The sequence below is a fragment of the Oncorhynchus keta genome, chromosome 15 (assembly GCF_023373465.1).
Source record: "Oncorhynchus keta strain PuntledgeMale-10-30-2019 chromosome 15, Oket_V2, whole genome shotgun sequence".
In the NCBI taxonomy this organism is placed as follows: domain Eukaryota; kingdom Metazoa; phylum Chordata; class Actinopteri; order Salmoniformes; family Salmonidae; genus Oncorhynchus; species Oncorhynchus keta.
In genome coordinates, this window is record NC_068435.1 from 22319122 (window position 1) to 22344472 (window position 25351).

Sequence of the window (25351 nt, forward strand, 5' to 3'; positions counted from 1 at the left end):
TATAACAATATAAAAATAGTTTTTTTGCGGACAGACAGTTTTGACAGTAATTTACTCTCGTTAGTATTTTCCCTCTGTTACAATTGCACACATACACCTATAAACACAGAAAATTAAACGTTATATTCATGTATTTCCTCTTTCCACAAGCAGTCGTATTGTTTGATATTTATTTCCACACAAAACAGACAACACCATCTCACAGACTAAAATTATTGAATGCTAACAGTAATGCAGAAGTACTTTCTATCTAGATCATTGAAAGTAAAATGTAAAAGAGTAATTTATATTTTTATTAAAGTGAGTCAATTGGCAATTTTAGAATAATCAACTTGGTCTTTGTCTGTTTTCTGACAACTGGGTGATAAAAGACAATTAATTAATTAAACAATTAATTTAACACTATCCTCATATCGCGGCACCAAAGTAATTGTCAGCCTTGCAAGACTCGAAGCAAGGCGGAACTACGACAATGAAGAGCACACAATTTTGAGGGAATGAAACAGCACAACATTTTATTTGATTTCACAAGCTGCTGTTCCTTATGAATAGCCACCATGTGCGCGCACACACACACACAGCTAAACTGTTTAATGTTATGAGATGTGTACTGGTGGAGCTCCTCTTGTTAAAATGAACCTATTTTACCACATAAAATATCATTAGGTAGGTAAACCAGTTTTACTAAAGCTTTTACACTGTTGATTTCTACTGCTAAGTTTGTATGATGTAATGAGAGTATGCGTCTCAAATTGCACCGTATTCCCTTTGTAACGCATTACATACGGAATAGGGTGCCATTTGGGAAACAAGCAAGCACTGTACTCCATTGAAATGAACACCAGGACGACATTTACATGACCAGCTGATAAAACCATGAGACTGAAATGTAAATAAATCCATGAAGAAAGTGTTGATAAACATGGTCAACTAGCTATGCATGGTGGCTCAGGAGGTCAGGTAGTCTGAGTGGCAGTCTGTTTGTGCTACCATCCCAACTCCTTTTCATTCATTGTCATGCCAAACGACCAATGAAGTTGGCAAGCGCACAAACAGATCTGGCACCAGGCTAGACTTCACATTCACAGGCAATACTTCTTTGATATTTCAAAAAAAATTGTTTCACTTAAATCACGGATTACAATCCTGGACAGCTACGGTCCAAGAGACATCTCTTATTATACCAACCCATGTAACAGATTACTATAGTCACTTAATCAATGCCTCTAGTACTACATCATGTGGTATTAGTCATGCATAGAACTGCACAACCACATATGCAGTAGCCTATTTTCAGTGCCAATCTGTTTGTGCCATCATGCCAACTCCTTGTCACTTACAGTAGTGTCATGTTTGGCTTGACAATGACCAATGGAGTTGGTAAGAGCACAAATGGATGTGGGACCAGGCTAGGAGTAACCCCTAAGACATCCCTGATGTAAACGGTACATGAGGAAGACTACATGCAAACCACTATAGATTAAAACAATACTTCAGCCAATGAAACCAAAGAGATCCAACTGATTTTAACTGCACAGGATGAAGAACTAGTGTAAATGAAAAGATCACCTCAAAGTTAAAAGGATAATAAAATATGCAGCAAGAATACACCATTAAGCCAAATAGGCCCCTTTGAATAGAGATGATTACATTTAATTTTCCCCAGATGTGAAATTTATTGTGGAAGAAAAGTTACGCTCACTTAGAACCGTGGGCCTACACCTGGAACCACTTTATTTCGTCAAAATAACGATTCCATAATGGGATAAAAGATGTTCAACGTGACTTCTTGTATAAATATCAATAGTTAATATGTTGTTACAAGTTAGCAAAACACAAAGCATATCTAAGTCTCTAAAGAAGCATTTACGATTGCAATAAAGCTGGCTTGCCTCATGAGATACAGATGCATCATTTTGTATCATTTGTCTGCGTAAGAGCAGGAATGTAACCAAGTCAACTGTGCTGCCTGCCAAGTGACTCTCACAGACAATTACACTCAAAATGTTTTCAAGTCAAACATTGATTCTCTTTCTCTAAAAAACAGACACAGCTACTTTATGACATCACACTTACCTCAAACACATAATAATCTCTTCTTCTTTTAGTTTCCTATGAAGAAATTAACGCCATGATCACTGAGCACACCAAGCATAACTATTGCATTAGAACGCTCTTAGAGATCCCACTTACTTACGCAAGGAAGTACCACGTGGTAACAAGTTACTGACCTATATATCCCTGTAACAGGTTCAATACTGACTAATTCTAAGAAACACTTCACATGTTATTATTGTTTGTAAACTCTACAGCAATTTCATGACGTCTTACTTTCTAAGACTCATTTATGATTATTACACATGAATGAAGTGCCTATTAAAATGGTGAAGACGATCAACCTCAACCTGAATGAAGTGCCTATTAAAACGGTGAAGACGATCAACCTCAACCTCTAAACATGGGGTGTTTACACAATTGAATCCACTGGTACAACATACTGTCTAGGACTCAAGAGTAGGATTCTGTCAAGTCTGTACAAAAGCTGCAATGGTATTTAGGCTAAAACAGTTTAACAACAAATAAAATTGTAACAGAAATTGGTTCTAAAAGGTGCATGACAGAGCCACTTGAACACTGTACTGTAGCAGCTCTGCATATTCCTTATTCAGTGCTCAGTTGATCACCAATAGATGGTCAAAGTATGGCTCTGCCGAAATGGCACAGAGATATGCAGTAGACCTTGACAAAGTATGCCTCTGCCGAAATGGCACAGAGATATGCAGTAGCTTGGCTAGCTGTACTTCTGAGCGGTTAAGGTGGGTTCGAAAGCAGATGTGTGGCATTTCAGTACTAACACAAGTCTCCATGAAATGCTGCTCATTATCAACGAGGCTACACCATCAAAAAGGTGCCTGACCTGAACTGAAAATTAGGGTGACTACAAAATCCCCCCGTACCTTCTTTATGTCAGTGCTATTTATCTTCAGAAGGAAAGTCATGAATAAACTGATCAAAATAAGCCCAACAACAAAGCAGAGAGTAGTCCTTTACATTTTCTGTACATACATGGGCAAGTTTGAAAACCACCACATACCATCACACATGTATGTAGTACGGTATGTATATTCAAACTATGCAGACCAGACTGTGACCACATTTGGAGTGTGAGAAGAACATGAATACTTGACACAGAGAGAGAGTGGTCCTCGATCAATCTTCTCCCCTCCCTGCCTGAGGGTGGTGGCTTCTGACTGAACTGACCAGGGATCAGCTCTTAACATGGGGTTCAGTGAGCAGATGGGCCAGGCGGATGGCTCAGGGCTGACACACAAGAAAACAATACAATGACATTTACATTTTGTAAATCACATACCCCTTTCAGATATGTATAGAAAAGAGAAGTAATGTCAAAAATATATAAATATATGCAGTTGCAAATAACAGAGGCGGTTTCGCGGGCACAGATTAAGCCGAGGCCTGAAGTATAAAGCACCTTCTATGGAAATTCCCCATTGAGTCTAGGACTAGGCGTACCAACAAAAAAACACAAGATAGTGAGTGAGGGGGAAAACAAACCTGTCTGGGCTGGGCTCACTTCTCCTGCAGCAGAGCTGGGATGTTGATGTTCCATCCGATGGCCTGCCTGTCGAAGCCACAGCTGAAGAGGTTACAGGAGGAGTTGTCCTCACACCAGGCTGAGCAGCACACCATGCGCCGGTGGCCCTGTGAAGCAACAGCCACATTAGTACACTAAAGGGTATACTGCAAAGCAGGATCAATGAGTTAGCCAGTTACCTTTGATAAACAACCAGAAATAACTGTTGATTTTCTGGTTCATTAAGCTAAACGTACATTACCAGTCAATAGTTTGGACACCTACTCATTCATGCGTTTTTCTTTATTTTTACTATTTTCTACACTGTAGAATAATAGCAAAGACATCAAAACTATGAAATAACACATATGGAATCATGTAGTAACCAAAAAAAATGTTAAAGAAAACAAAATATGTTTAAGAGTCTTCAAAGTAGCCACACATTGCCTTGACAGCTTTGCACACACTTGATGTTCTGTCAACCAGCATCACCTGGAATGCTTTCCCAACAGTTTTGAAGGAGTTCCCACATATGTTGAGCACCTGTTGGCTGCTTTTCCTTGACTCTGTGGTCCAACTCATCCCAAACCATCTCAATTGGGTTGAGGTCGGATAATTGTGGAGGCCAGGTCATCTGATACAGGACTCCATCACTCTCCTTCTTAGCCAAATAACCCTTACACAGCCTGGAGGTGTGTTGGGTCATTATCCTGTTGAAAAAACAAATGATAGTCCCACTAAGCACAAACCAAATGGGATGGCGTATCGCTGCAGAATGCTGTGGTAGCCACGCTGGTTAAGTGTGCTTTTTTAAATGTATTTTTTATTTCTCCTTTATTTAACCAGGTATGCTCGTTGAAACAAGTTCTCATTTACAACTGCGACCTGGCCAAGATAAAGCAAAGCAGTGCGACACAAACAACAACACAGAGTTACAAATGAAATAAATAAGCGTACGGTCAATAACACAATAGAAAAAAAGAAAGTCTATATACAGTGTGTGCAAATGGCGTGAGGTGGTAAAGCAATAAATAGGCCATAGTAGCAAATAATAACAATTTAGCAAATTAACACTGGAGTGATAGATGTGCAGATGATGATGTGCAAGTAGAAATACTGGTGTGCAAAAGAGCAGAAATGTTAATAAATACAATATGGGGATGAGGAAGGTAGATTAGATGGGCTATTTACAGATGGACTATGTACAGCTGCAGCGATTGGTTAGCTGCTCGGATAGCTGATGTTTAAAGTTAGTAAGGGAAATATAAATCTCCAGCTTCAGCGATTTTTGCAATTCCTTCCAGTTATTGGCAGCGGAAAATTGGAAGAAAAGGCGGCCACATAGGTGTTGGGAATGACCAGTGAGATATACCTGCTGGAGCGTGTGCTATGGGTGGGTGTTATGTGCTATGGGTGGGTGTTATCGTGACCAGTGAGCTGAGATAAGACAGAGCTTTACCTAGCAAAGACTTGTAGATGACCTGGAACCAGTGGGTCTGGCGAAGAATATCAAGCGAGGGCCAGCCGACTAGAGCATACAGGTCGCAGTGGTGGGTGGTATATGGGGTTTTGGTGACAAAACGGATGGCACTGTGATAGACTGCATCCAATTTGCTGAGCAGAGTGTTGGAGGCTATATTGTAAATGACATCACCGAAGTCGAGGATCAGTAGGTTAGTCAGTTTGTTTTACTAGGGTATGTTTGGCGGCATGAGTGAAGGAGGATTTGTTCCGAAATAGAAAGCCGATTCTAGATTTAATTTTGGATTGGAGATGTTAAATATGAGTCTGGAAGGAGAGTTTAGTGTCTAGCCAGACACCTAGGTTTTTCTAGTTGTCCACATATTCTAAGTCAGAACCGTCCAGAGTAGTGATGCTAGATCGGGCGGGCGGGCGGGCGCAGGCAGTGAACGGTTGAAAAGCATACATTTAGTTTTACTAGCAATTAAGGAGGCCACGGAAGGAGTGTTGTATGGCATTGAAGCTCGTTTGGAGGTTTGTTAACACAGTGTCAAAAGAAGGGCCAGATGTATACAGAATGGTGTCGTCTGTGTAGAGGTGGATCAGGGAATCACCCGCAGCAAGAGCGACATCATTTATATGTACAGAGAAAAGAGTCAGCCCGATAATTGAACCCTGTGGTACCCCCATAGAGACTGCCAGAGGTCCGGACAACAGGCCCTCCGATTTGACACACTGAACTGTCTGAGAAGTAGTTGGTGAACAAGGCGAGGCAGTCATTTGAGAATCCAAGGCTGTTGAGTCTGCCGACAAAAATACAGTGATTGACAGAGTCAAAATCATTGGCCAGGTCGATGAAGACGGCTGCATAGTACAATCTTTTATCGATGGCGGTTAGGATATAATTTTGTACCTTGAGCGTGGCTGAGGTGCACCTGTGACCAGCTCGGAAACTGGATTGCACAGCGGAGAAGGTACAGTGGGATTTGAAATGGTCAGTGATCTGTTTATTAACTTGGCTTTCAAATACTTTAGAAAGGCAGGGCAGGATAGATATAGGTCTATGACAGTTTGGGTCTAGAGTGTCCCCCCCTTTGAAGAGGGGGATGACCGCGGTAGCTTTCCAATTTTTAGGGATCTTGGACGATACGAAAGAGAGGTTGAACAGACTGGTAATAGGGGTTGCAACATTGGCTGTGGATAATTTTAGAAAGAGAGGGTCCAGATTGTTTAGCCTAGCTGATTTGTATGGGTCCAGGTTTTGCAGATCTTTCAGAACATCTGCTATCTGGATTTGGGTGAAGGAAAAGCTGGGGAGGCTTGGGCAAGTAGCTGCGGTGCTTTCGGAGCTGTTGGCCGGGGTTGGGGTAGCCAGATGGAAACCATGGCCAGCCGTTGAGAAATGCTTTTCGAAATTGTCGATTATCGTGGATTTATCGGTGGTGAGTGTTACCTAGCCTCAGTGCAGTGGGCAGCTGGGAGGAGGTGCTCTTGTTTTCCATGGACTTTACAGTGTCCCAAAACTTTTTGGAGTTTAAGCTACAGGAGGCAAATTTCTGTTTGAAAAAGCTAGCCTTTGCTTTCCTGACCAACTGCGTGTATTGGTTCCCGACTTCCCTGAACAGTTGCATATTGCGGGGAATATTTGATGCTATTGCAGTCCGCCACAGGATAATTTTGTGCTGGTCGAGGGCAGTCAGGTCTGGAGTGAACCAAGAGCTATATCTGTTCTTAGTTCTACATTTTTTGAAAGGGGCATGCTTATTTAAGATGGTGAGGAAATTACTTTTAAAGATGACCAGGCACCCTTGACTGTCGGGATGAGGTCAATATCCTTCCAGGATACCCGGGTCAGGTCGATTAGAAAGGCCTGCTCGCAGAAGTGTTTTAGGGAGCGTTTGACATTGATGAGAAGTGGACGTTTGACCGCGGACCCATAGCGGATGTAGGCAATAAGGTAGTGATCGCTGAGATCCTGATTGAAAACAGCAGAGGTTTATTTGGAGGGCAAGTTGGTCAGGATAATATCCATGAGGGTGCCCATGTTAACAGATTTAGGGTTGTACCTGGTGGGTTCCTTGATAATTTGTGTGAGATTGAGGGCATCTATCTTAGATTACAGGACTGCCGGGGTGTTAAGCACATCCCAGTTTAGGTCACCTAAAAGATTGAACTCTGAAGATAGATGAGGGGCAATCAATTCACATACGGTGTCCAGGGCACAGCTGGGAGCTGACCGGGGTCTATAACAGGTGGCAACAGTGAGAGACTTATTTCTGGAGAGATACATTTTTTAAATTAGAAGCTTGAACTGTTTGGGCATAGACCTGGAAAGTATGACAGAACTTTGCAAGCTCTCTCTGCAGCAGATTGCAACTGCCTTCCTAAGCCAGGATTCAGACACGGCAAGGACATCAGGGTTGGCGGAGTGTGCTATAGCACAATGAGTAAAACAAACCTAGGGAGGAAGCGTTTGATGTTAACATGCATGAAACCAAGGCTTTTTCGGTTATAGAAGTCAACAAATGAGAGTGCCTGGGGACACGCAGGGCCTGGGTTAACCTCCATATCACCCGAGGAACAGAGGATGAGTAGGATGAGGGTACGGCTAAAGGCTATCAAAACTGGTCGTCTAGTGCGTTGGGGACAGAGAATAAAAGGAGCAGATTTCTGGACGTGGTAGAATAGATTCAGGGCATAATCTACAGACAGGGGTATGGTGGGGTGCGGGTACAGTGGAGGAAAACCCAGGCATTTTGTGACGATAAGAGAGGTTGCATCTCTGGACGTACTAGTTATACATGTGTGGGAGGTGAGACAAAGGAGGTATCTGAGGCATGTTGAGTGGGACTAGGGGCTCCGCAGTAAACCAAAAACAATGATAACTATCCTAAACAACAATATACATATACAAGGCATATTGACATTTGAGAGAGACATAAAGCGAGGCATAAAGCAATCACAGGTGTTGATTGGGAGAGCTAGCTAAGACAAAAGGTAAGACAACAGCAGCTAATCAGCTAAGCTAAAATGACGATGAATGGGCAGAGAGGGTTAACTACACATAGGGCCTGAGTTCGAGGCTGGGGCTGACAGATAAACAAAAATGTATTCTAAATAAATAACAGACAGTGTCACCAACAAAGCACCACCACACCAAAACAACACCTCCATGCGTCACGATGGGAACCACACATGCGGAGATCATCTGTTCACCTCAAATTTGGACAGATTTCCACCAGTTTAATCTCCATTGCTCATGTTTCTTGGTCCAAGCAAGTGTCTTCTTCTTATTGGTGTCCTTTAGTAGTAGTTTCTTTGCAGCAATTCAACCATGAAGGCCTGATTCACATAGTCTCCTCTAAACAGTTGATGTTGAGAAGTGTCTGTTACTTGAACTCTGAAGCATTTATTTGGGCTGCAATTTCTGAGGTAACTCTGGGTCTTCCTTTCCTGTGGCGGTCCTCATGAGAGCCAGTTTCATCATAGCACTTAACGTTTTTTGCGACTGTGCAAAAGTTCTTTACATTTTCCAGATTGACTGACCTTCATGTCTTAAAGTAATGATGGACTGTCATTTATCTTTGCTTATTAGAGCTGTTCTTGCAATAATATGGACTTGGTCTTTTACCAAATAGGTAAATATATATTCTGTATACCAACCATACCTTGTCACAACACAACTGATTGGCTCAAATGCATTAAGGAAGAAAGAAATTCCTCAAATTAACAAGGCACACCTGTTAATAGAAATCCATTCCAGGTGACAACCTCATGAAGCTGGTTGAGAGAACGCCAAGAGTGTGCAAAGCTGTCATCAAGACAAAGGGTGGCTACTTTAAAGAATCTCAAATATAAAATGTTTGATTTGTTTAACACTTTTTTGGTTACTACATGATTCCATGTGTTATTTCAAAGTTTTGATATCTTCACTAAATTCTACAATGTTGAAAATAGTAAAAAATAAAGCAAATCCCTGGAATGAGTAGGTGTCTCAAAACTTTTGACTGGTACTGTATATACACACACAGTGTACAAAACATTAGGAACAACCCCGAAATATTGAGTTGCACACCCCTTTTTTGGGGAGCGCTTCAGCCTCAATTCGTTGGGGCATGGACTCTACAAGGTGTCGAAAGAGTTCTACAGGGATGCTGGCCCATGCGGACTCCAATCCTTCCCACATTTGTGTCACGTTGGCTGGATGTCCTTTGGGTGGTGGACCATTCTTGATTAACATGGGAAACTGTTGAGTGTAAAACCCAGCAGCGTTGCAGTTCTTGACACACTCAAACCAGTGTACCTGGCACTTACTACCATACTCCGCTCAAAAGCAGTTAAATATTTTGTCTTGCCTATTCACCCTCAATAAAGTTAGCTGGCTAACTACTTGATCCTACTTTGTAGTATATGCCTCAGGGTCTTATTCACCAGGAAGTAAACTGGTCGAAACATGGAGGGATCTTTCTGAATTTGTCCAATAAAAGCAACATTTTTGGTTACGGTGCAAAAGATTTTACTACGTTGTAAACTAATGAATATGATCCTGACTTATTATGTGCTATGATATAAATATCCAGCCCAATCTATAGATCAGTACAAAACCACTACAGATGCAGATTACAACTGGAAATGTATGTATTTGTTGCCTCTGTGTGTTGGTGCTGGTTACCTGTCTGTTGCTGTGTGGGAGTCGAGCCAGCCGCACTCCTGACATGTCAAACAGCCGAACTTGTCGATTGTCGTGAGGAAGAGCAATGATTCTTTGACTCACCGACACGCTTATCCTGTAAGAAGTAGTTCAAACTACAGTAAAAGGCTTCAAAACATGCATTTTTATTGAACCTTCTAAAAACAAAATTCCCAGTAACATATTTAGATTAGTTGGCTCACCGACATGCTCATCCTGAAAGGGGTTAAAAAATATAATATCAATTCTTAAATACCAGTCTTACCAGGTTCAAACCAATACTTGCCTACTATCTCAATTTGAAAGTCCTCACTCTCACCTATTGACTGCAGAGTCTGTGCGGATTGTTGCTATGGGTGACCTCATGTTCTTGAGGTCCCAGACCTTGACGGTGCGATCGTCACTCCCAGACACCACATTGTCCCCCACAGTGAACACTGCTGATGTCACCGTGCTGGAGACGCATGACATGGCGGAAGAGAGTCATTCAAAACAGTCATTCACGTGCTTTCCTTGCTCTTTGAGGCTTAGGCCAGAATACTGGAAAGCACTTAGTGAGAACTGTTGACGTTAAAAGTGCTTTATGAAATGAATGAGATTGAAGTTGACTGAATCAACCACACACTGATGTTGTCCTAGTGAAGGAACCCTGACAACTAATATCCTAGGAAATGTTGACACTTAATAGTATTACAGTTAGTTAGGGTTGCAAAGGGAGGGTATATTAGCAGAAACTTAAGTTTACCAATAAACTAACAGAATTTTGGTAACTTTCAAGGACTTTATGTAATTTACAACAAGATATGGTGGCCCTTTTGGGTAATTCAGATTATCATGGGTGTCTAATTACATCTGACCCTTTGTGTGGCCTTATCACATTTAAATAAATGAAATAATTAAGTAAAATTATTTTTTTTTTTAAATAGAATGACAAAGCTGTAAAACATTATCCTAAATATAAACCAACTTATTGAATATCATTGGTGTTTAATATTTTCTATTTAATTAGGCAAGTGTTTTTTATAGGCAAAGGTTTCAGCATGAAATATCTTTCTTTTTTATTTATTTTACTATGTCGGTATGTATTTGTTGTCAATGTTTTGGCGCCAAACTGGTGGCAGTTGTGAAGAAAAGTCAATAGTTGGAAGAGTTGCAGTTAATTGAAAAATAACGTCATTGTTGATTAGATGCTTTTTTCATTAATTAGGCCATTTCCTCTTGAACCATATGGTCACAATCTTCTAGAAACTCATTAACAATATGGATACAGGTTACTAAAGTTAGCATAGTTTGCCATCTATTATCTGTTAATTACCCAAATTACAGAAGAATCTGGTAACTTTGGTACATTTCCAGTAGCTTTGCAAACCCTCGATACAGTAGATTTGCAGTATGAGAGGAATACCTAGATATTTACTACAAAACACAGATGCTGTCTTGGTAGGAATATTTGAGGCCTGAAGGTCACCAGCTACTTCTTCCACTTGACTGACTCATGTATCACAGTATCATTTGTTCTGGATACTAATGGCTGATTAGCTGTGCCCTCATCCGCTACTGTTGGCAGACCAAATCAGCCCCCTGGAATCTAAACAGACACATTGATAATGACTGCAAATTAATGTCTAATTAATGTCATTCATATGGGTGGCGAGATGCTTTTTGCATGAATTTAGTAGGGGTGCTAGTGACAGACTGAAAGAGTGGATGAGGGGTCTCTGAGGTCCCACAGGAAGGTGGTGTGTGTGTGCAACTCACTCGGTGTGTCCCTGGAACACGTTGACAGAGTGGATGGAGGGGTCTCTGAAGTCCCACAGACGGAAGGTGGTGTCTCTGGACGAGGTGACCACCAGACGCTGGGTGGGGTGGGTGCAACAATGGGTCAGCTCCTGGTCGTGGCCTGCGCCCGCACACACACAGAGGTGAGGTAGAGACATACGGCAGAGCAAAAAACTGTTGTAGACTCCTCTTAAGGGAACATTGATTATGATTGAAAAGTGATCAGAGGCTCAATGGCAGACATACAATGCCAGAAAACAACCTAAATCTATTGATTACTCTACAGACACTTACACCACACATTAAGGGGTGGTTTCCCATAGACATGTTAACCCTATTCCTGGACTAAAGAGCATTTTCAATAGATATTCTCCATTGCGCTTGATTTTTAGTCCAGAACTAGGCTTAATCTGTGTCCCAGAAAACGTCCCTAAGAGAACGGCGGGTTCGTACCAGTGAGTGAGTGGACAAGCTCAGAAGTCTCCACATCATACAGGTTGGCAGCCCGGTCCCAGGAGGCGGTAACCACCTGCTTGCCCCCCACCAGCCAGTCTGCAGCGATGACAACCCCCTGGTGGCTCCTGAGGGTAGTGGAAGCCATGCGGATGGAGGGACACTCGTTAGGGCCCTCACCGTCCCCGTCAGCCTCGTCCTTATCTGAGAAGTCTATATCGTCGTCACAGGGCGTCTGCTGTGGAATCGGAGACAGACACACACACACACACACACAGATCAGCATTTAGAACTAGACATCTGTAGATGCAGTGGGTTATAAGAGATATGGTTTTGAGTTGCTTACACTGATGTCGGCTACAGGCTGTGGGGTGGGCAGCTGCACCATGTACCTCCAGATATGGGCTGTCTGATCACCAGACGCTATGGACAGAGCAGAGAGGCCTCAAACACCTCCAAACCAATAGACATCTGAACATACAATGGACTAAAATGTTGTTTTTTTCTGACAATTTTGGACATTGAGCATAATGTAAGAGCCACCTGTAAGAGCCATCTGTTCCGTGGGATGGAACTTGATAGAGTTAACTGGAAAGAGAAAACATAGGAGGTATTTGTTCATATATTTATTAATGAATAAAACTTTGGGCCCATCCCAAATCACACCCTATTCCATATTTGTATTTATTAGGGATCCCCAAGGCAGCAGCTACTCTTCCTGGGGTCCAAACACACCAAAGCAACCACAATACATATACAACAACAGATAAAACAGTCAACTACGTTTGTACTGAATGAGCTAAAGATAAAACAGTACACCATATAGCATTCCTACACCACCACATGCCCACAACACAAAATGTTCAATACCACCATTGAACAATATCACAATATGTGCATATGCATGTGTCTGTACCTTTGTATGTGTCTCTTCACAGTCCCCGTTGTTCCATAAGGTGTATTTTTACCTGTTTTTAAAATCTGATTCTACTGCTTGCATCAGTTACCTGATGTGGAATAGAGTTCCATGTAGCCATGGCTGTATGTGGAACTTTGCACCTCCCATAGTCTGTTCTGGACTTCTGGTGGCATGTCTTGTGGGGTATGCATGAGTGTCTGAGCTGTGTGCTAGTAGTTTAAAACAGACAGCTCAGCACATTCAGCTTGTCAACACCTCTTACAAAAACAAGTAATGATGAAGTCAATCTCTCTTCCACTTTGAGCCATGAGATTGACATGCATGTCATTAATGTTAGCTCTGCTTGAACTTTTAAGGGCCAGCCATGCTGCCCTGTTCTGAGCCAACTGCAAATTTCCCAAGTCTCTCTTTTTGGCACCTGACCACACGACTGAACACTACTCTAGGTGCGACAAAACTAGGGCCTGTAGGACCTGCCTTGTTGATGGTGTTGTTGAGAAGGCAGAGCAGTGTCTTATTATGGCTAGATTTCTCCCCATCTTAGCTACTGTTTTATCAATATGTTTTGACCATGACAGTTTACAATCCAGGGTTACTCCAAGCAGTTTAGTCACCTCAACTTGCTCAATTTCCACATTATTCATTACGAGACACAGTTGAGGTTTAGGGTTTAGTGAATGATTTGTCCCAAATACAATGCTTTTAGTCTTTGAAATATTTAGGACAAGCTTATTCCTTGCTACCCATTCCAAAACTAACTGCAGCCCTTTGTTAAGTGTTGCAGTCACTTGGTTAAGGGCACTGTTGAAGTAGTGCACTTGCAAGTAAGCATTTCACGGTAAGGTCTACACTTGTACACTTGTATTCGGCGCATGTGACAAATAAAGTTTGATTTTATTCGAGTCATCACACACTGTCCTTACTCAAAGCCAGATTGCCAAAGCAAGATTTTAAAAAGCAAGGGGCCTAAACAGCTACCCTGGGGAATTCCTGATTCTACCTGGATTATGTTTGAGAGGCTTCCATTAAAGAACACCCTCTGTGTTCTGTTAGAAAAGTAACTCTTTATCCACATTATAGCAGGGGGTGTAAAGTCATAACACATACGTGTTTCCAGCAGCAGACTATGATCAATAATGTCAAAAGCTGACTAACAAAAGTCTAACAAGACAGCCCCCACAAACATTTTATCATCAATTTCTCTCAGCCAATCATCAGTCATATGTGTAAGTGCTGTGCTTGTTGAGTGTCCTTCCCTTTAAGTGTGCTGAAAGTCTGTTGTCAATTTGTTTACTGTGAAATAGCATTGTATCTGGTCAAACACCATTTTTTACAGAAGTTTACTAAGGGTTGGTAACAGGCTGATTGGTCGGCTATTTGAGCCAGTAAAGGGGGCTTTACTATTCTTGGGTAGCGGAATTACTTTAGCTTCCCTCCAGGCCTGAGGGCACACATTTTCTAGTAGGCTTAAATTGAAGATGTGGCAAATTGGAGTGTCAATATCATCCGCTATTATCCTCAGTAAATGTACATCCAGATTTACAGACCCGGGTGGCTTGTCATTGTTGATAGACAACAAAAAAATTCACCTCTTCCACACTGACTTTCAAAATTCCAAAGTACAATTCTTGTCTTTCATAATTTGTTCAGATATACTTGGACGTGTAGTGTCAGCATTTGCTACTGGCATATAATCCTTAAATGTGCTTTTCTTGCCAATTAAAAAGTAATTAAAGTATCTGGCAATATCATTGGGTTTTGTTATGAACTAACCATCTGACTCAATGAATGATGGAGTCGAGTTGGCTTTTCCCCAAAAAAAATAATTTAAGGTGCTCAAAGCTTTTTTTTACTATCATTCATCTTTGTTTCATAGTATAGTTATTTTTTCTTCTTATTTCGTTTAGTCACATGATTTCTTAATTTGTGGTACACTACTTTTTACCAGGGCCCCATAGTGCTCTGGTCAAAAGTATTGCACTATATAGGGAATAGGGTGCCATTTCAAATCAAATCTTATTTGTCACATACACATGGTTAGCAGATGTTAATGCGAGAATAGCGAAATGCTTGTGCTTCTAGTTCCGACCATGCAGTAATATCTAACAAGTACTCACCTAACAATTTCACAACAACTACCTTATACACAAGGAATTAATCCTGGGGTAACAATGTAAGAAATAACACATAAATAAATAAAATACTGCATAGTTTCCTAGGAACGCGAAGCGAGGCGGCAATCTCTGTCAGCGCCGGAAGTAAACATTTGGGACGGTCTCTATGAATCACATAGCATGGATTAAATAAAAACAGTATTTTACCTGATCCTGCATGACCCACATACTTCAGGAGGCACTTCCCAGTCTCGATGCTCCATAGCATGGCACTGTGATCTGTGGACAGACACGTGGTGTACACACACAGTGTCTTAGAACAGTAGGCCACGCTCGCAACATACTGTAATCCTTTGAGAGTCTCAAATGGCACCCTATTTCCAATATAAAGCACAACTTTTGACCAGTAGCACTATGGGCCCTGGTCAAAAGTATTACACTAAATAGGGAATAGGGAGCCATTTGGGATACAGTTCATGATTAATTCAGCTCGCACTACCATCATACTGTAATCATTGCCAAATTACATTTGCCCCCTCTTAACGTATTAAAAGCACAATAAGCTCTCCGGTCTGAAGGCAATCATTACTAGACCTTATGATCGCTTTATCACAACCTTAACACAGACATGTTGACAGTTAAATGGATTGAATATTAAACCAAAGTCTGCAGTGAATTTTAAAGCCCTGTTAGGTTGTGACTCACTAACATGATTGTTAGTTTTGGGCCAGGAGGACAATAAGGCCAGCTGACAAGACATTGGGAAGCACTGTAGCTAGCTAGGCGTGCAAAATTCTAGCTTGCAAAAACTTGACAGATAGTCCAGAAATACTGGTGGGAGGTTTATGTTTCTCCTACTTATTTCCTCCTGATTCCAGGAACCTTACATCTGGGATTTCTATAAAACCAGGGAATTTACTGGAATTTTGTAACCCTACCACAATGGCATTGAGATGTACTGTAGCGATCTACCTGCCGAAGCTGTACCCAGCACCACGGGCTGTGTCCTGGTGACACTCAGGTCCCATATGCCATCCCTGTGACCTACATATTCCTTGACCAGCTGGCACACGGCTCTGGACGTGGTGGCTTTAAAACTGGAAACGATCTGAAGGGCAGCAGACAGGAGATGGTGTTAACACACAGGTGAATGAAGAGGAGGAAGCATAAATGGAAGCAGGGAGGGACAGCAGCATTGGGTGGGTGGGGGTCACAGGGTCATTAGGGTTACAAACAGTTAGCATGATACCTCTGCGATGGCTAAGAAGCTTAGGTTGTTTTAGGCTATGTCCAAAATGGCACCATATTCCCTATATAGCGCACTTCTTTCGTGCTCTAATCAAAAATAGTGCCCAATATTAGCGAATGGGGTGCCAGTTGGGACACAATGATCATTATTTATTTATTCACATCACCTCAGTATCATGTTGGGGACACAATCAATATGCAGCATTAATCAAAACTCCTTTTAAATGCAAAGCTGTGAAAGAAATAAGAGGGGATAAAGAACATATTAAGCAATATAAGGTTAAATAAAACAAAAAGACTTCAAATAACAATAGCGAAATGATTATCATCAGTCAGTATCCATGTTTACATCTAAAATGGAAATAAAACAAGTTGGACTTCGGAGTGGCAGGTGTTTGAAACAAACCACTAAATAAGTTCCCACTGTGAAAGCAAGAGGGCATAAAGTAGCAGGTCAGTTATCTCACCAAAATAATTCAACAACATACATAAACAGGGCTGCAAAACTCTAGTAACTTTCCAAAAATTCCAAGGTGTCCCAGAAATCCCAGTTGAAAGATTCCCAGAATCAACAGGGAATAACCAAGAAATCCAAAATCCTCAAAACAGATTTCTGGAAAACCAGAATATTGCAACCACATACAAAAAACATAAAATCATCCTTGAGAAAACTATGGAAAATAAAGTGTAAATTCAACCCTATGTGAACTTACAGTAAACATATAGGCCTAGTAACAAGCCAACAGCACAGCAGCCTAACCACACATAGCAGCAGCAGCTCTGTGTCTCAAGGCTGCGCAGATAAAACATCTGCAGATACAGTAGCTGAGGGTCTCTCTCAAATAGCACCCTATTTCTTAAATATTGACCTACATTTGACCAGAGCCATTTGGGACGCCCCCTGAGGCTTTGGTGCGAGATACATGTGATGGTGTAATACAAAAAAATAATATCAAAGGTCTAACATACATATAGACATTCTAAATGTTCCCAGGTGTGATTTAACACACAGTTCCCTATGAAACAGGATAAGTCACATGCATTTTAAAAGGTGTGCATAAACTAAATGAAGAGCTATTAACAGTCAGTTGTGAATGGAGGCCATAGGAAAGATAGCAGTTCAGTTTATACTCAAAGAGCTGTTAAGGATTACAGAACCAATTTAGATGTAACACTGGCGTAACATGCTATATTTAACCATTAGGCAACAGGCAATAGGTAGAGTGTTAGATTCTGTAAAACATTGTTAAATCAGTAGGTAGGAAACTGGCCAAATATCTATGGCTCCCTGACCCAGTTTATGGGCTATAGCCTATTCAGACAGTGAATCATTGGCAATGAGCATATCAAATTGTTGTTGTTTTACATCAGTAAATCATCAGCATTCCATGAAAGGATTAGTGGGTGCTTGAGGCCTTCCAAGAGGCATTTCTGAAAATGACATATAGATCATAAATGTTTTAACATAGAATGCATGGTTTAATAGCATACATTGAACAGAGCAAGCTGTCAGCCTAACTTATTATTTGTAATGTTTGAAAGTAATAACAATAATAATAATAGCCATTTAGCAAACGCTTTTATCCAAAGGGACTTACAGTTAAGCATGTATACATTTTACGTACAGGTGGTCCCAGGAATCGAACCCACTATCCTGGTGTTGAAAGCACCATGCTCTATCAACTGAACCATAGAGGAATAGGCTAGTTCTTTCTGGTAATGAGATTATGTGACTGACTGCAGCTGAAAATCAACGGGCTGATGCTCAACGAGGTAATACCAAGCTGTTCCTAACAGACCATCACACTGTTGCCATGATAGTGGCTACTTCAAAGAAGAGTCTAATTTCAGTAACTGTGGTAGGTTTTTTTCTACTAAATGACTCAAATGTAAATGATAGAAAGAGCACAATATCATCGGTCATTGCACTGACTGGGAAACAAAAAAAGGCCCACAAATGCCGTTTCACCTAAAACCATTAGTCAATAAAGGGATACTGCGAGATTCTGGCAATGCTACAGGAAGTCTACAGGTATGCTAGCATATGCTACTGTATCTGTAGTCATTGCGCTAATGCTAGTTAGCACTGGCTCGCGAATCTACCTCAACTTACTTCATACTGCACGCAAAGACAAAATGCCAGAATCTCAGAGTATCCCTTTAAGACATGTCGTGGCAGAATCATAATTGTTTAGGTAACATTTATAAATACATTTTTTATTTATTTTATTCATGCTTATGTGAGATATGTCATTAGAATGTCTATTTTTGCATAATACTGTTGGCCGGTTGCAGTTATCTGTTCTCTGTCAGGGTTCAGTTACTTGGGCCGCAGAGAGGGGAGAGGTCAAGCTTGTCTTCATATGTAAACATATCTTTTAAACCATTTTAAGGGATGATTGAGGGGGAACCAATTATCTCTTGGCTCCACAATGTCTGTGTGCCAGTCACTGTGTCTCTGTGATCTTGTCCAGGAGGGGTGTATTTGATATATGCCTGTTGAGGTTTTGTTTTATGGTCCTGAGAGCGAGATAAGAACATAGTTTAGGAGACAAAGCTAAACGATCATTTATAGCCAATGCTGTCTGGCTATGTGTGTCTGTCTGGCTATGTGTGTCGTTGCTATAAAGGATCTCAGTTGCAATGTGTAAGGACTCTCAGAGAAATCATTTATAGACACTGAATTGATCTGAGAGTCACAGGGTTGTGAAGGAGCTCATAAAATTAAAGATAGACTTTATGATAACTCTGACTTGTGTGTGGTTTTCTCTCATGATTTGGTAAATACAGGAAATTTCCACTACAGACATTGAAGCTCAAGACATTTCACAGAGATCTTGTCAAACTTTCGGCCTAAGTGCTTGACAGCTTGGAAATCCAATTGAAATGCATTCTAGTGAATGCAGAAACAAACAAAAAACAAAATGCGTAGCCTTAATTGCTTAGAAAGCTTTAGTTAGTGAGATATCAATTGGTGTCTTTAATAAGTCTCACTGAAATTAGTCTGGAAAACAACAAGTCATACATTTCAATCACCAAGTGTCTTGGAGATGGTGCATCACCCCCATGGCTGGGCTGCATAGCGGTGGGGGGACACGGGGGACATGAAGAACCTGTTACCCATGAGCCTCTACCCCACACCTCCACAATGTTTCCCACAGTAAAGGTGAGAAGAGGTCCATCACCTACTTTGCCATGGAAAGAATGTGAGCGCTATGACACAAGTAAAAAAAAAAAAAGAATAAATTGACACTATCACCACTTTCATATCTCCTGTTCAATGAAAACTTCACATACAGTACAAATCTAAAGCGATTGTATTTCAAATATATCCTTATATCTATTTCCTCAAAAATAAATAGAATAATTTTCATCTAAGATTGTGTTTCAATAGAACAGTGGGCTTTGTCCCCTCTAAGTCACCCCTTTGCCAAAATTATTATTGTAATAAGAGAACAACTAAATTGTAAGTAGTGCTGAGCGATTAGTGTAAAAATAATCACGGTTTTTGATTTCGATCATGTTTTTTTTAAACATTAAATGCACTATGTATTATGTGGGTTGAATGCTGTAACAGAATAAAGTCTCATGATGGTAGTGACTGCCAATTACTGATTATCACCTAATAACCATCATGTATTTACATGACTTAGCTTTAATAAAATGTTTAAGTTGTTGTGTATATTACATTTGATGACTTTATTCATTTCTTCCAAGTAATCATCGCTCTAGAGCTGCCTATACTGTCTGACAAAATCACTATTTTAGTAGTTCTTCAAAGTAAATAAGGCTTACTTTTATAACTGCTGAGTACCAACTAAGAATCACTTAAATCGTGTATTAGGACATACCTCACAAAGCAACTGCACTATCCCTTAGGATCACACATTCTGTCCCTTCTCTCTCCATGTCTGCCCCACACTAACCTAACGTAGCAGGCGTAAAAGAAACACAGACAGGACAAGTAGGCGTGCAATGGATTATGGGCATTGCAGTTAATTACCATATTTTCTGAGCTAAACTATGTAGAATATTGGCCTGTTGCAAACTACATTTCTCTACTTAATCGCAGTTTGGGCTTGATGTGAGCTCTACAGAAACTGCACAATGCACGCATTGAGCTCACAGAAAAAAACTGAAAGAAATCGAATTAAAATAATTTCACCAACTTGAGTCAATTAGTTTAAAACCCCCAAAATAACTGAAATTTCAGTTAAATCGCTCAGCACTAGTTGTAGGTACTCAACAATAGTAACCCTTTTCTTTTAAACATCAGGACTAGTAACCGAAAGGTTGCAAGTTCATATCCCCAAGCTGACAAGGTACAAATCTGTCGTTCTGCCCCTGAACAGGCAGTTAACCCACTGTTCCTAGGCCGTCATTGAAAATAAGAATTTGTTCTTAACTGACTTGCCTAGTTAAATAAAGGTAAAATAAAATAAAAATGCAAGTCAGAGAGAAAGATAAGGCATTTTACCTTGCTTGTAGATGCCTTATAAGTAGTCTTCAGTTTTTGTGAAAGTTGACTTGTGCTATGACTTGCTGTGAGTAAAGAGAGAGCACATTATGAGAACAGAATAAGAAGTCAGAAGTCTCTAATCAAAATATTGTGGCTCCCTATCTAATTTTCTTTATTTGGCATTAAGGCCCATCACAGCAGTATTAACATGTGTTGAACAGAAATAATGCTAAACTTTCTAACGTCAAAGGAAATTCTACTGTCTATAAACCTTTTGTTTTAAGTGCCCCCTTTGTCAAATCTCCCCCATCAATGGTTTGTCCTTCAGCTGTCAAACGATCGTTCAGTGTTTCAATCTCTCTACGCACTGCAAATGAATAGAAATGGGATTATCAAACAATCAATCAATCAATCAACACATTTTCACATATGGTTAGTGGTGTACACAGAGTGACATCCATTCCCATGATGACCACACATAAAAAGCTATAGCAATGTTATGCACCAATTAGTGTGCTATACTTACACTCAATGTTTTCAATGTAGAGGTTTTCAAACTCCCTCTCAATCTGGCCAAACAGGTCCAGAAGATTGCTTCTCAAAGACAATGGCAATTTGGAATCCTGCAGATGCATAAATGGGGGAGAAATTGATAATATTAATATTTTTGGTAAAATAAGAAAGAAATAACAGAATAATTCACCCTTTGGTTTATAATGAGAGCAAGACTTCAAATTCAAAATGTGTGGGCCCCAGTGCTATAACAGCAAAATATTTAGCATAATATTCCTGCAAGACGACACTGAAAAGGTTATCATTTAATAGTGCTAAGGGGACTGTAACCCCTATTGGGTTACAGTCCCCAATAGGGGTTACAGTCCCCTTAGCACTATTAAATGATAACCTTTTCAGTATATATATAAAATTTTATATATATATATATGCACACATATAGACAAGCTTTTAAATGGATAGTAATTGGCTCAATGATTGGAAGTCTACGGGAACAGCTAGCATGTCATTGCGCTAATAGCAATGGAGAGATTTGCAATACTGAAAACAGATTTTCTGGATAGGAGCACAGAACATGTTGAATCAAGCTTGCTGTAGATTTAAAGGGATACTTCTGGATTTTTCCGCAGAGTCAGATGAACTTGCGAACACCATTTTTATGTCTCCGTGTCCAGTATGAAAAAAGTTAGAGGTAGTTTTGCGAACCATTGCTAACTAGCATTAGCGTAGATACCCGTAGACTGTCATTACACTAGCGCAAACTGCACGCAGACATAAAAATGATATATTGGAGTTCATCGGACTCCGATGAAGTAGTTAAAGAGCCTTATTGCCAAAATCCCTTTAATAGAACTGAACGTTTTGGCAAGGGGAAAGGAACTGCATAGTATGTGAATTAACCTAGGGAGAGAGAACACTACTAAACTATTTAGTATGCTATTGAGAAGGTAATCTACATTCTTTTTTTTACCCCTTTTTCTCCCCAATTTCGTGGTATCCAATTGGTAGTTACGGTCTTGTCTCATCGCTGCAACTCCTGTACGGACTCAGGAGAGGTGAAGGTCGAGAGCCGTGCGTCCTCCGAAACACAACCCTGCCAAGCCCCACTGCTTCTTGACACAATGCCCACTTAACCCGGAAGCCAGCCGCACCAATGTGTCGGAAGAAACACTGTACACCTGGCGATCATGTTAGAGTGCACCGCGCACGGCCCGCCACAGGAGTTGCTAGTGCGCGATGGGACAAGGACATCCCTGCCGGCCAAACACTCCCCTAAACCGGACGACGCTGGGCCAATTGTGCGCCACCCCATGGGTCTCCCGGTCACGGCCGGCTGCGACAGAGCCTGGACTTGAACCCAGAATCTCTAGTGGCACAGCCTTAGACCACTGCGCCACTCGAGAGGCTGGTACTCTACATTCTGGCACAGCTGCAGTGTTTCTGAACACCTAACTTACCTCAGGTTTCAAATGGTGACGCAGATTATCAGCAGAGTTAGACTAATCAAAGTAGCCAGAGTAAAAACAAAAGTTGGATTAAGTGGTTTGCCCCATGTCCCGAATAATTTAAGAGAAAGGTGAATTATTCCTCTGAAGTAACGCTACATGCTACCACAATAATATGCAGAAAAAAGCTGAAAACATACACTACTATGAAAAAGGCATACTGAAAAAGGCAAGTGGCATTTTACAGTTGATCCCCATAGTTATCTGGGCATCAATTATCGTCTGGGCATGCCTTTAATGATCAGACATAGAATTTATCTTAATCTGTTTGTTCAGTGTTGGAGTGTAGAAAGTCTGAAGAAAATTAAGCAATAAAGCCCAAGGGAGTGTGGTATATGGCTGTTCTTAAGCGCAAAGCGGAGTGCCTGGATACAGCCCGTAGCTGTGGTATATTGGCCATATACCACAAACCCACGAGGTGCCTTTTTGCTACTATAAACTGGTTACCAACGAAATTAGAGCAGCAAAAATGTATGTTTTGTCATACCCATGGTATATACCACAGCTGTCAGCCAATCAGCATTCAGAGCTCGAACCAGCCAGTTTATAATAGCTAACATAGAACTAAGATAATTGAATAAACAATTCCACAAAAATACCTACATTAACTTACTACTTGGATTACAACTGTTAACTAAATCAATGTTAGGCTATTTTATATTTTATGATAAGGGAAAGTATATTTTGGCTGTTATATCTCATGTAGTCTGATGTATCATTCAACTGAATATGTTCTGTTCTTATAACTGCATCCATACACTATATCATACAATTGACTTAACTAAGTGATGTTGAAATAGATTAGCTTGAGTCCACTTGCATCACTTGGGACAGAAGAGCACACATTGATTCTGATGGTTAAACAGCACAACAGCATTTCATGCTCTCTAAACTGATGGATCACAGTGTAAAGGGATTAGGCCTATTTTAGACTAGTGAACCTATTGGTTCAAACGACAGAGCCATTAGTGCACCCAAGATAAGGACACAACTACCACAGACATGTGGATTGCCTCATTCTATTCTATACAATTTTGAAATCTGACAAGGATATCCTGGTTTGTGTTCAGATAGGAAAATCTCTCGTCATGTTGACAACATTCAGACGGATAAAAGCAAATGAAAACTCTACTAATCTGTGTATTGTTCTCATGCTCCCCCCCAGGCCAGTCCTCACCTGTCCCTCCAACATCTCCCTCTGTAAACCTGTGCGCTCCTGCTCTGTGCTGTTGGTCCGGCGGATGGACAGGCTGTGGGACTTGCGCTTCTGCTTGGCCTGGCGAGAAGCTGCACTGCTTCCACTTTCGACAGGCATCCCTACTCATAGACTCCCAACCTTCCTATGTGAAACTGTAAAGGAGGAAACAGAGTACATGGTTAAAATGATTAGCTATATTCGTTCGGAGCTATTCCAGAGGTCTTTACACAAGGCCCTATCCATACTAAGAGCGTCTTCCTTAGTCAGTATGGCCAAAGATTGTGGTATATACTGTTGCCTTTGGAGGTGTTCAGGTACATATGCCCCACATGCAAACAGTATTTCTCATATTCTCATTCATATCTTTACAGCTCCCAGGGGCATCTCATTGATTTAAAGAGGACATCTTGAGGAGCATGTCTGACAGGTACTGGAGTCATCATAAAATAAATGGAATAGATAAAACGTTAGATTAACTTAATATCATGACTGATAATAACTATGTGATGTCCACATGTCAATATTGGAATCATGTTGCCCTTGAAGGGGTGTGTGAAGGACTGATGTTAGGCAAGAAAACGTTCAACGAATGTGACACAATACATACTAACAAACGTTACTGCAAGTTAACAATTACTGTTGGAGATTAACCTAAAACCAATCCCTGTCAAGCCACCCTGCCTGATTCCCTAGTAAGAACGTAGTTAGTTAACCAGACTAGCTAGTTGTCAAACTACCTAGCTAGCTAGTTATGACGGGAAATAACTCATGCTACCCATCTGACAAATGTTCATTGATATTACTGAGGTGACAGAACGAAGACTGTCTACTATCTAGCTATTTTGAACAAAATGTACACCGAAAATGACAACAAAAAATAGCTAAGGTGCGACCTACTACGACGCTAACTAGTTAACTGAATTGACGTACCGAGCTAGTTAGTGAGCTAGCGAACTCGCTAGCAGAGAATCGTGCACATACAATAAATAAAAAAAAGAATACATATATACTTACAATACTAGAAATCCAGATATTTGTTCCAAGTCGCTCTGAAATTTATTCAGCCATAAACCCATTTGCCATTATCTACGAGAAAAAAACATTTACTGAGGTTCTTGTTGACGTCTAGCTTCCCTTCCTTTGACAGTCTATGCAGCTACCCACTGTCAAACAGATAGCTAACTGACTGGCCGTTTCATCCGGGCCACCGAAGGAAGTTACGCCTAGTTCCGGGGTCATTACCCAATTTTTGTTTTCAACACCCCCTTTGGACAAACCCCATGAGTCAAGAAGGACCACAATATTTTTCTCATATACACAAGCTATGATTTTCCTAAAATTGTAGTTATATCTATTTTTTCATCACACTGGAATTAACAGACAGCATAAGATAGTCAATTATTCACATTTATTTTTA

General features: G+C 40.7%; 1 protein-coding gene across 2 annotated transcripts; it reads right to left on the reverse strand.

The window, feature by feature from the left end:
* Positions 1-156: 156 nt before the first annotated feature.
* LOC118394603 (WD repeat-containing protein 37) lies at positions 157-25136 on the reverse strand. Of its 2 annotated transcripts, none has more exons than XM_035787962.2 (15): positions 24949-25136; positions 23914-24086; positions 21245-21341; positions 20990-21085; positions 20737-20801; positions 15984-16119; positions 15219-15290; positions 12522-12566; positions 12325-12401; positions 11979-12213; positions 11505-11646; positions 10066-10200; positions 9729-9843; positions 3577-3723; positions 157-3321 (listed from the first exon to the last, which is right to left on the reverse strand). In XM_035787962.2, exons 2-14 carry the CDS (start codon positions 24049-24051, stop codon positions 3592-3594), a joined length of 1485 nt encoding a protein of 494 aa, XP_035643855.1. In that variant the 5' UTR covers positions 24052-24086; positions 24949-25136; the 3' UTR covers positions 157-3321; positions 3577-3591. The 2 variants fall into 2 exon arrangements, with proteins under 2 accessions (XP_035643855.1, XP_035643854.1); XM_035787961.2 differs by having other exon boundaries at positions 11979-12216; positions 24949-25135.
* Between the last annotated feature and the right edge of the window lie 215 nt (positions 25137-25351).

What these genes read in the sequence shown, in the direction of transcription:
- LOC118394603 (XM_035787961.2), bottom strand. Translation starts at nt 24,051, where the DNA reads ATGCCTGTCGAAAGTGGAAGCAGTGCAGCTTCTCGCCAGGCCAAGCAG. An exon ending in GGAACAGATGGCTCTTACAG is followed by an intron (nt 12,402 to 12,521) that starts GTGGCTCTTACA and finishes CTCTGTCCATAG; the next exon opens with CGTCTGGTGATCAGACAGCC. An exon ending in ACAGACTCTGCAGTCAATAG is followed by an intron (nt 9,844 to 10,065) that starts GTGAGAGTGAGG and finishes TACTTCTTACAG; the next exon opens with GATAAGCGTGTCGGTGAGTC.